At 39.9% G+C, this 12,055-nt stretch overlaps 1 protein-coding gene across 1 annotated transcript in view; it reads left to right on the plus strand.

The window, feature by feature from the left end:
- Positions 1-9,882: 9,882 nt before the first annotated feature.
- Positions 9,883-12,055, plus strand: part of nxph1 (neurexophilin 1) — a 75,597-nt gene continuing 73,424 nt past the window's right edge. Inside the window, exon 1 of the mRNA XM_028462010.1 lies at positions 9,883-10,274. Within this exon, the coding sequence (XP_028317811.1) occupies positions 10,221-10,274 (54 nt within the window). The 5' untranslated portion in view covers positions 9,883-10,220. The remainder of the gene's footprint in view (positions 10,275-12,055) is intronic.

Consider the following 12,055-nt stretch of genomic DNA (forward strand, 5'->3'; position numbering starts at 1 on the left):
AACACTTCCAGACATTGTTTTAGCACAGATAATGTAGGTTAACCAGCTGTTCCTAATGGGACTGACACATACTATAGTCCTGTACTTCTTATTTTGCACAGATTATATTCTATTTGCTGACTACATCAATGTTGTTGTTATGGAAAAAAAATATATACTATGTGACCTAAAATTCAGTTGGGGAAGGGGTTTCTCTACTGTATCTGTCTCTTCTCCTGAGACCCATTTCTGTCCATCATTCTGCAATCTCTAAGTCAGGCACTATTTATTTTAATACCTTCAATCCCAGTGTACTGTTAAGAGGACATTCTGGCTTTTCCAATGAGGTCGCACATGTGGCGGTGTTGCTAAATTAACACATGGATTGTCTTTCAAAAATGGATAGTATCTCAGTTTCCTTTTTTTAGACACCATGGGGGATAAATGATCGTTTTTTAATGACATAATGCTAATCATGTTAATAATTACATTGTTTCACCAATGAAAGACTCTTAACTTTAATACCCTTTGTAATAGACAGCAGGACTGGCTAACCCTCGCTTTTCACCTTTTTCTCTACTTGAGGAAGCAGAGACCTGAGTGAGGCAGAAAGGATTTTACTATGAATTGTAGAGGGAGATTCAGATTTAGAGCTGTCGGGTTAATTCTACTATAATGTAGAAAGGGAAGAGGAAATCATTTGTCTTGTGATGACATGCGGCGCACGAAGGCTTAGTTGTTAGCAAGTCCACCTCACCGCAAGAAGGTCCTGGTTTCAAGCCCTGGGGTGGACACTTGGGTCCCTTTATGTGCAGAGTTAGCATGATTCCTCCGGGTACTCCGTCTTCCTCCCACATTCCAAAAACATGACTGATTAGTCATTAGGTTAGTTGGAGCCTCTACATTGCCCGTAGGAGTGAATGTGAGTGTGAGTGGTTGTCTGTGTTGCCCTGTCCAGGGTGTACCCCCACCTAACGCCCAGTGTGAGCTGGAGATAGGCACCGGCAGACCCCTGCGACCCTGAAAAAAACAGGAAACGTGTGTGAAAATGGTTGGATGGCACATGCTTTCTCTCTCTCACATATTGTACATGCACAGAGACATACAGTTTAAAGCAAACTAGCTAGCATTTAGATTTGTATCGCTATGCTGAATGCTAAAAGTTCATTAAAGCTGATATCCAGAGTTTCTGAGAAACATCTCAATGTCCCGCCCTAAACAGCTCCATTTCCTCCCCCTGCCTCTCCCAATCTACCAGAAGCCACGCCTCTACTTTTTTGCATGCACATCGCAAAACAAAACAAGGTTAAACAGGTCACATTGATATATGTTTATGGGTCAGGTAAGAACCAAAATCATATTTACTTGTTTGCTGTTGTGACGCAAGGCCTTGCTCCGCATTCACTTTGATTGACAGTCTTAAAAACAGGAAGTCGAAGCCTATTGGCTCGGCACACTTGGTATTCGTTTCCATTTGTATAGGGGTCTATAGGACAAAGGAGGGACTTATGTACATTAATATATGTGAATGACCACTGGCAGTAGACATAGTAAAAGACTAGTTAGGTATTTTTTCCACATTTCAAAAGAATCATAGATTTCTCAGAAACTCGGGATATCAGCTTTAAGCTATACATTTTATTTTTATCAGTCAAGTTTCAACCCTGTTGTGGATGAAGATGTTTTGCCCAGCATAGGTTTACACCACCATCAATACTGGGAGTCCTCTGATTATTTCAATCAGTATAGATGACCAGGTTTATCAAATACACAAAGTAATGTGAGATGATGTCCATCCATCCATTTTCGACCCACTTGCTCCTTTTTAAGGGTCATGGTAGTCTCCTGGTGCCTATCTCCAGCTTTTTTTGGGCACTTGGTGGGACACCCTGGACTGGGCACCAGTCCATATCAGGGCAATGCATAGACAGACAGAAAACCACTCACACTCACATTCACTCCTATGGGAGATCTAGAAACTCCAATCAACCTCAATGTTAGTGTTTAGATGTGTTTCCTTCATCTAACTGTTGTAATGTTCATGAAATGTTAAAACATTTAGACAAGAATCCACAAAAGATAATACATTGTCATTACATTTTAAAGACCCGACGTCCACCACAAAGGACAAATGATAATTACAAAAATGTTTTGTGTTTTCCTTAACCTCAAGACTTTCAGTGTGTTTATATATATATATATATATATATATATATATATATATACTCTTCCTCACCCACCGTGGGTGGTCTCTTTTTCACAGTATCTTTGCTGTTCCTAGAACTGTACTTTTCTGCACAGAGATCTGATATATTTCCTGGGATCTGGTGTAGCCACTCTTCCAGTTTAGGGGTCACTGCCCCGAGTACCCCGACGACCACGGGCACCACTGATGCCTTCACCCTCAAGGCCTTCTCCATCTCTTCTCTGAGCCCCTGGTATTTTTCCTGATGTTGCAGTCACACGGTATTGTTATGTCAAGCACAACAGCTTTCCTCTGCTCTTTGTCCACCACCACAATGTCTGGTTGGTTCACCATTACCATTCTGTCCGTCTGTATCTGGAAGTCCCACAGGATCTTAGCTCGGTCATGTTCTACCACTTTTGGAGGTGTTTCCCACTTTGACCTTGGGGTTTCCAGGCCATACTCTGCACAGATGTTCCTGTACACTATACCAGTCACTTGGTTATGGCGCTCCATGTAAGCTTTCCCTGCCAGCATCTTTACACCCTGCAGTTATGTGCTGGATTGTCCTCATTGCCTCTTTGCACAGTCTACACCTGGGGTCTTGTCTGGTGTGGTAGATCTGGGCCTCTATTGCTCTGGTGCTCAAGGCCTGCTCCTGTGCAGCCATGATGAGTGCCTCTGTGCTGTCCTTTAGTCCGGCTCTGTCTAGCCATTGGTAGGATTTCTTGATATCCGCCACTTCAGTTTATGTTTCGGTGGTCCCGTGTAGGGGCTTGTCCTCCCATGACGGAACCTCCATCACCTCATCTTCCAGTTGAGCTAGCCAGTCGCAATATATATATATATATATATATATATATATATATATATATATATATATAAAATCTGGATCTCTGGAGGATATATATGTATATATATTTATATATATACATACACAGAGGTGAAAGTAATTTATTACAAGTACTCACGCACTCTGTAACTGAGTTTTATGGATAATGTACTTTTTGAGTACATTTTCTAAATCAGTCATTTTTACTTGTACTTAAGTATGTTTTAAAAGAAGTAAAGTAATTTGTTATACTTCTACACCCAAACATTACTGAGTAAATTAGTGTTTCTTTGTGATTATTTTCTTATTCCGTTTCATGCTCTACATTGAACATAATCCATATGTTTTTACTTGTGCCATTTCTGATCAACGCCACTTTCATCAGTTCAGGTTGCGTTTCTACCCATTATGATGTTACCACGTGGCACATTTGGAATGTAACTGTGAACTTTTTTTTTTTCATTTTGAATTGAATTTATTGGATTTAAATCTTTTACATTTTGAGAAACCTTTTATTTCAAGTAAATGGACTTGATTTTATATAGCGCTTTATCACCACACTGAAGCAGTCTCAAAGCGCTTTACATATCAGCTCATTCACCCAATCACTCTCACATTCACACACCAGTGGGACAGGACTGCCATGCAAGCCGCTAGTCGACCACTGGGAGCAACTTAGGGTTCAGTGTCTTGCCCAAGGACACTTTGACACATAGTCAGGTACTGGGATCGAACCCCAACCTCTCGATCAGAAGACGACCCACTACCACCTGAGCACGGTCACCAATTGTTCCAATTCTGCAAGATTTGGTCTCTTCCTTTTCAAGTTTATACATTACACTTTGAGTACTATTAATTGAGCTACTTTTTACTTTACTTGAGTATTTTATGTATGACTTACTTCTACTTGAGTACAATTTCATTTAAGTAACAGTACTTCTACTCAATTACGATATATCAGTACTCTTTAACCTCTTTGGTATCAGCTGATATGGGAATTTAGAAATTTACTGTTGTGCAATATTGGATACCAGCAAAAAGCAAATATTGAACATCTCTATTTAAAAAAAATTGGAAAAACTCTGGGACATGGACTAAAGCTGTAATAACAATACATTCTCTTCATTATCTCTTAATGTGTGTATGAATATAAACATAAGTATCAGCAATTTATTTAAAAAAAGAGTTTATCAGGTGATCTTTGTTGTTTTGGCTGCTGTTATTGAAGGTCCCAGTTCATGTTTTAATGGATTCAGAAATCTCTGTGCTTCAGCCCTGTGTTTGTACCTTCTCAAGAATCACGCACAGGTGGAATAAACCTTCAGGGGAAGTTGAGTTAATTCTGAATTATGGGCCCTTTACCTCAGTGACCAGAACGCACTTCATTATGGAGACAATGGAAGTGAAATGGTCCCTCAGTGATTTATCTCCACTTGCTCTCAGCTACGCGCCGTGCCGGACCTGTGAAGGCTATCTGGGCCATTCAGAGCAGGATCCCATCAGGCCTCCTGGCTGACTTATGATGGCACTGCCAGACCATAGCAATGTTGTAGCAATGAGAGTGCCATGGATTTATGAAAGTGCACTCCCTCTTGTCTTTACTTTGCTGGCCCTTCTGTTCTCTGACAGAAAGAATTCCTATCTATCAGGCCACAAGCACAGAAACACACACTCAGCATCTCAGAAGGCGTCACTTACCTTGATGTACCTCTGTTGGCATGTACTGCAAGCGCGCACACACACACGCAAACACACACACACTCACACACTCACACACACACGCACACACAAATGGACAAAATAATGTGTTATTTATTGATTCAGTGCTTGTTTGTCCAATTTGGATGGATGACGTTTTAAAGTTAAAGATGTGTTGTTAAAGGGGCCATTGAATTATTGTGAATTTTCAACTTTTAATTATCTCTGAAATACCTAAAATCAAATTGTTAAAGGTCCCATATTATGCTATTTTCACTCATCTCCATTTGTTCTAAGAACTCCAAAACATAGTATTTGAGGATTATTTCCCCAAACTTGCCCGTTTTCCAGAGTTTTTGCCTCTGAAAAAGTCACTTTCTGAGCAACTCTCCACAAACAGGCTGATTTGGGCCTACTTATACATATTCATGAGGGGGCGTGTCTTTAGACGGGACACTGAATTCCTCCTCCCTGCAGGGGGACGCAGGGCCAGAGGACAGCCCGCCCTCCTCCCACCCACTTCGTAACCGAGCTCATGCTGCTTTATAAACACGAGACGTGGGGGCGGGGTGTGCATTCAGTCATTCGTCATTAAAGTGGGAACATGTCATCAAATTGGAGTGAGGTGTTTGGTTCACCCTGCAGTAAGAAAGGAGCAAATCACCCTCTAACTAACGATTGAATGAATCAATGAAAAAACACTTTGGGAGCAGGGTTACTTACTGGTTCACTTGGAGGTGAAATACTTAAAGATGTCATCTTCTGAAATAACCATACACTTGTAATTGCCTCGTTGATGCCTTGAGAGCTTGATAGTGGAGGATTTTTCTTCTTCTTTTTAATTTCCAGCTGACTTAACGCCTTAAAGGCATATTGCCCTCCTGGTGGTGGCAGAAATTGCTTCCAAATTCTACATATGGCCCTTTAAAGGGGCAGTATTATTAAAAATTAAGTATGTAATGGTTTTGATACAGTGATATACATCCTTTTTAGCCTCATTCAGAGGGCCAAAAAAAGTTATGTTTCCACCCTCCTTGTTATTCCACATTTAGTCAAAAGTCAGCTCCAAACGGGCGAGTTGTGACGTCACACGTAGAAATTCCTCCTCCTGACAATGATGCTCCTCCTACCCTATAAGAATGTAAGCTCCACCCTCTCAAACTTCCTCACAGCTAAAACAAACACTGTGTTTACAGTTTTTTTTTTTTATTGCTAACAAGCTTTGGTCGAAATTGAAGTCACATGTTCAAAGCAGTTACTTACCAACAAAACACTTGACATACACGTCTCAAAAGAAGCTCATTCAACCACAACACTAACAAATAAACTCACTTTAGAAACACACATGGTCACTGTGAGCACACTGAACTACACAATACTAACACAAAGAGCAATACATAAATACATCTTATCTTTTAAGTTTGAATGTTTTTTGTCAGGTAAATCAGTCTTTTATTACAAAACTTTTGCACAAAAATTATAAAGATTACTGTAAACAAAAAATAATAATCTCAGAATTCCTATGCATCCTAATTATAGAGTACAGTAATATAAACACAAAATACTATAAATAACATATTTTAAAAATTTTCAGCTGATGTAAAAACATATATGACTTTATTTGTGAAATCTGACTCAATACAGTAATTGTGGATTGCATGTCTTACAGTAACTGTTGTTTTGCTGGAAAATTCTCACATGCATGTTTGGCTGCAGCCCTAAAGCAGCCTCTCTAATGCTGCGTTCAAACCGAATGCTTCTTCTGCCGCACTGGACGCATCTGCAGCACAAACGCATGATCAAAAAATTTTCCCCATTCGCTTCATATGCGCGTTTCAAGCAAGGCACCGCTCACCAGTAAAAAAAGCCGGTGTGATTAGCGGCTAATGCTATACTAGCTCAGTGCCGACTTTCAAAGATGAAAACTACAGAGAGAACTTTTACCTGATTCTCCTCCACATCAAATCCTTCCTAGTCCAGTCCCTGTTATAAAGGCCGTGTCACAGAGCTCCAGGTGGTCACACACAACTTCTACTCCATGGTTGAATGGGTGAACAGACCAGTGTCTGTGTTGGCCGTCTACTAATCGTCAACCAAGACTCTGATTGGCTTTCGTCATGTGAAACAGTCGCAGGAGTTCAATATTTTCAACTTTTGCAAATGTGCAAATATGACAAAAATTGGGAGCGCGCTCGCACGGCCAACGCTCTTGACGCAATAATCGGGCTGCACCGCCTCTGGGACACATCTGTCCTTTGACTTTGTATGTAATCTGGTCACACCAACATTTCGTGACGCATTCGGTGTGAACGTAGCACGAGTTAGTCCATGATTTAGCACATGGTTACGTAATCGCTGTGGCCCTGATTTCAACAAACCGCCTGTTTCATTGAAAGTGACTTTTCAGAGGCGAAAACTCCAGAAAACAGGTGAGTTTGGGGGAAAAAAAACCTCAAATACTATGTTGTTGTGGTTCTTAGAACAAATGGAGATGAGTGAAAATATAGCAAAATACTGGACCTTTAAAGTTTAAAGTTGACTGTTTTGTGTTTTTAAATAGATGTTATGTGTTTTTTTTTTCTTTCTTTTTTATGTATTGTGAAATGGTATGGCATGGTCTGTCTTTAAGCTGTTGTTAAATTTCCCCGTGGGGACAAATAAAATGATTTTTAGGTTTAAGTTTAAGGGTTGTTTGTGACGCACTGCTGTTTCTCTGAAAATGGGTACATTGCTGTCATCACACAAAACAGACGTGGGCAACTAGCAACCCGGGGGTCACATGTGGCCCTCATTCTGATTTTGTGCGGCTCCCAAAGTAAAAACAAAGGACTCCAAAAATACAAAACAACCATAAATAACACAACCCTATGTTCTTTTGTGTGTTAATGCTCAGATTGGTCATTAGTCTAAATGCTGACCTGAATGTTGATAATGTGACCCCCGGATCAGACAATTACATTTTTGTGGCCATACAGTGATTAAAGCTCAAGTTCTTGTAAAGCTAAAAGAAACAACAGCTTTGATAACACATCTTTAAAAACGACTCATTACAAAATGTGGACGAATGTCCCTCCCATGAAGAAAATGCCTTTTTTTGTCTCGCTGCTTAGCAAATACTGTATTTGAAACTAAAGTACACATTTTTGTTGGCCAATTATACACAAAATGTGTAAATATTGCTTATATGTGATAATTTTTTTTATATTTCTCAGTTCTTAGTATTAAATAGATAAAGGACAAAGGTTTGGTTTCTTGTGATAGGCTTACATTTTTTCTTCGGTCCTAATTCAGCATGAAAAATCTCCTGCAGCTCGTGAGCTACTTCTTCAAAGGACATGCTTTTCGTGATCTACTTTGTTGGGTGGTTAAAACTGTAAATAATCTGATTTTAATATCTACAGTCATTTTGTGCATTTTTGGAATCCTTTTTCTTCTCAATTTGTTAATTTCTTGCCTCGTTTTTTTGGAGCTATCTTCTGAGTTTTGGAGTAAATTTGAGTATTTTTGTTGCCCTTTTGTGCAATCTTTTGTATTTTTGAATGTTTTTTTTTTTTTTTTTTAACAATTTTGTGTATTTTTGCTTTTTTTTAATTGTTTTTATTGTCATTTTTTTTGCATTTGAGGGATGCACAAAATTAAATCGGGGGCCACATGTGGCACCTGGGCCACCAGTTGCACACCTCTGCAATATGGGTTCTTACCCCAACACAATCTGATGGGGAAACATTACCCTAAATATTGCTGCTTAGTTTAAATAATAACTTCTTGTGGATGCACAGGCATGTCTGTGTCTTTGGGTTGCATCTCATTAAGATATGACTTTGAAGTGTTTCCTTCCAACACATACTGTAGCTGTGTCACAATTGTAAGCACACATATATCCCTCTGTTCACTCTCATCTTCATTCTGTCTGAGCAGTGGCATGTTTATTATGTCACTACAATGACACAGCAGATGTCCCTCCTCCATAAGATAATAACATCACATTAACCAACAGCACGCTCTCGTCCATCTTTTTACTGTCCTCCCTAACTCTTACCCTTGTATTTGACGTTCACTTGTTGCTCCCTGCGCTGATCTGATGTTGTTTGTTAATAAAAGTGAGCTTACCACTAAAACAAATACATTGATGTATATAAGTCCCTCCTTCATCCTGTAGACCCCTATACGAATGGAAACGATCGCAGAGTGCACCCAGCCAATAGGCTTTGACTTCCTGTTTTTGAGACTGTCAATCAAAGTGAATGTGGAACTGTGCACGGAAACAAGGCCACGCGTCACAACAGCAAACAGGTAAATATGATTTTGGCTCTGACCTGACCCATAGACCTATATCAATGTGACCTGATGAGACCTTGTTATGTTCCGCGATGCGCATGCAGAAAAGTAGAGGTGTGGCTTCTGGTAGATTACAGAGGCAGGGGGAGGAAGTGCAGCTGTTGAGGGCGGGACATCAAGACTTTTCTCAGAAACTCCGGATATCAGCTTTAACTATTGGGTTCGGGTCGGACTCAGATGAAAAAATGCGGCCCGATCTGCACTCCAACTGTGAAACTGTTCATCATTTACTCTCTGTTCACATGACTGTTTACTGCAAGATCCCCATGGAACAAACAGTAGTTTGTTCCACCGTGCTTGTCTTCTGTCAGTCTCCAAGCTGTCTTCTTCTTCTTCTTCTTCTTCTTTTTCTTCTTCTTCTTTTCAGGCAGAGTGGACGCCTCTCCAAGCCGTCGATAATGTGCATCAGTGTCATTTGATGTTACGTCAGCAGTACTACGCAGGAAATTCAGCCCCAGGACAGCAGAACAAAATGCATCTCAATCTGTTTAATGCAATAGGGACAAATGTGTGTGGGGCTCATTGTTATTGGTTTTGAACACTTCATCATTCTTTAGCATTAAACGATTTAAAATTAATGTTTCATTTTTGTTCCTCAATGACTTGAATAGCCACCTAAGTGTGAGAGTGTATTTTCATAATAATAATAATAATAATAATAATAATAAAATACCAGATTAATCTGATTTTAATATTATTCTCACCAACTTCAGCCCAACTATATTGACAGTCATTCCATCATCACAGGAAACTTAAACTTTCACGGCCGTGTTGTAGCACAGAGGGTATGAACCCCCCCACCCCCACCCTGTCAGAGTGGCTCTGGTGGTGCTGTAGGCGTACGTTATAAAGCGGAAAGCCACGCCATTCCTGTCACATTGGTGCGCTTTGGCCGCTTTGCGCACGCAGCCGTCGGACAGACAGGAATCTAACCCCGAGCTCAGCTATGACTCTTCCACATGGATTACATGTAAAGTGACCCCTCCCTCCACATTTCAGCAGCAGCAGCAGCAGCAGCTTCTCCGTCCCACCTGTCACTCTCCGACCTGCCTTTGTGATGCAGCCATGGGGTGCGCGCTCCGTCTGAGAGACTCCACCGCGCTGTGACCCAAACACCAGTGGATTTATGCTCGTCACAGCCGCCACTAGCAGCCGAGGGACATTAGTGGAAGTTTGATCTCCGGGAGGATGCAGGTGACGCTCCTGTGCGCCGTGTTCCTTCTGACGGCAGCACTCAGCCTGGTGAGTCCATTCCACACTGCATAACTTTTACACACACGTTCCGCGGATGGATAACCAAACATAAAAGTAGCCTAATACTGACACCACTCCAGAATTTCAATTTTTATTATTATTATTATTATTTGATTTTTTTTTTTTTAACGTAAAACTCAAAAGTCTAAAGTTGTGCGTAAAAATCCGTCCCGGTGGGTAGAGATGGCGCTTCCACGCTGCGTGCGCAAACAGACAACAATTTTAAATGAGTGCAAAATGAGAGTATGAGCGCATACCTGTGGGAATCCTCCAGAGAGGCAGTGGTGTGACACGCACGGGCACTGAAGTGATCCCAGAAACCGCAACTCACTTCTGAAGGAGCTGCGGTTTGACTGGAAACCAGTGGCCGCGTGCGTTTTTCACTTGGAACAAGTTAAAGACAACGTGGTGAACTCAACTGATGCTAAATAAGTTATTATTAAAAAAAAAAGATCCACACGCTGAGGACACTACTCAAATCTATAAACACAACAAATCTGACTAATTTATTTCACTGATCTATTGTCATGTTAAATACAAAAATAACTGATTGTCAAAGCAGTAAAAACATAAAAAAAAGACCAAATCCTCAGAAATGTTTTATTACAATTTTTTTTTTCTTTTACTTGTAACAATTTCTTTTTTTATTTTCTTTTTCTTTGAAGAGTTAAACCATAGTTTTTAAGTAGAGCTCATTTTCTTGAGTCCACAACCACACATGTAGTTCCTTGATAATATAAGGTTTGTGCGTAACACAGTTTTATCAATGTGTGTGTGTGTGTGTGTGTGTGTGTGTGTGTGTGTGTGTGTGTGTGTGTGTGTGTGTGTGAGAGAGAGAGAGAGAGAGAGAGAGAGAGCTTTGTGTCGCTCTCCAAGGTTCTGAATCAGCTCTCCCACACCGTGGCCTGTCTTCTTTAAATCACACTATAATCCCACTGCTTCCTGCATGGATTATTATTATTATTATTATTATTATTATTATTATTATTATTATTATTTTCCTCATGTTTTTGGTTGAAAATCTGAATAGGTTTTTACATAAACTCTTTCCTCCTCAAACCCCAGCATTAATGTAGTTTTCAGCACAGAAAATAATAACAATTGACTCAAAATGAACCCATCATCACTGCTCACACACACACACACACCACACACACACACACACACACACACACACACACACACACACACACACACACACACACACACACACACACACACACACACACACACACACTAAAGGGATCCTATTATTGTGTAGTCCGCCTTATCCTGGGCCGGCGCTAGGATTAGTGTTGAACTTTGATGGTTTTATTGGGTGTTAGAGGCTCTTGTCTGCGTTTAAGCCTCTTGTCTACACGCTCCGCTCTGACCCTGATAAGACACACAGGTACGCGTCGTTATCCGCAGGTCATTTTATCATTCATTATTCAGAGAGAAATCATGAGGAAATGAACAGATATGGGTTCAATCCCTCTGCATACTGTGTGGACTTACATCATCATTACACTGTGTTAACAGAGGTGATATAAGTTGAAATGTTTTTGGTAGTTTTTAATTTTTATGTTATATTTTAATTTTATATATATATATATATATATATATATATATATATATATATATATATATATATATATATATATATATATTGTGTGTGTTTGTTATCGTGACTGATGGTTAAAACAAGCTCTAACTGTTTTAACAAAAATATATTTTCTCAAATGTTTTCATTTTACAAATGCATTTTTGTATTTTTTTTAATTATTTGA

This window comes from Gouania willdenowi, chromosome 11 (genome assembly GCF_900634775.1).
Source record: "Gouania willdenowi chromosome 11, fGouWil2.1, whole genome shotgun sequence".
Classification (NCBI taxonomy): Eukaryota; Metazoa; Chordata; class Actinopteri; order Blenniiformes; family Gobiesocidae; genus Gouania; species Gouania willdenowi.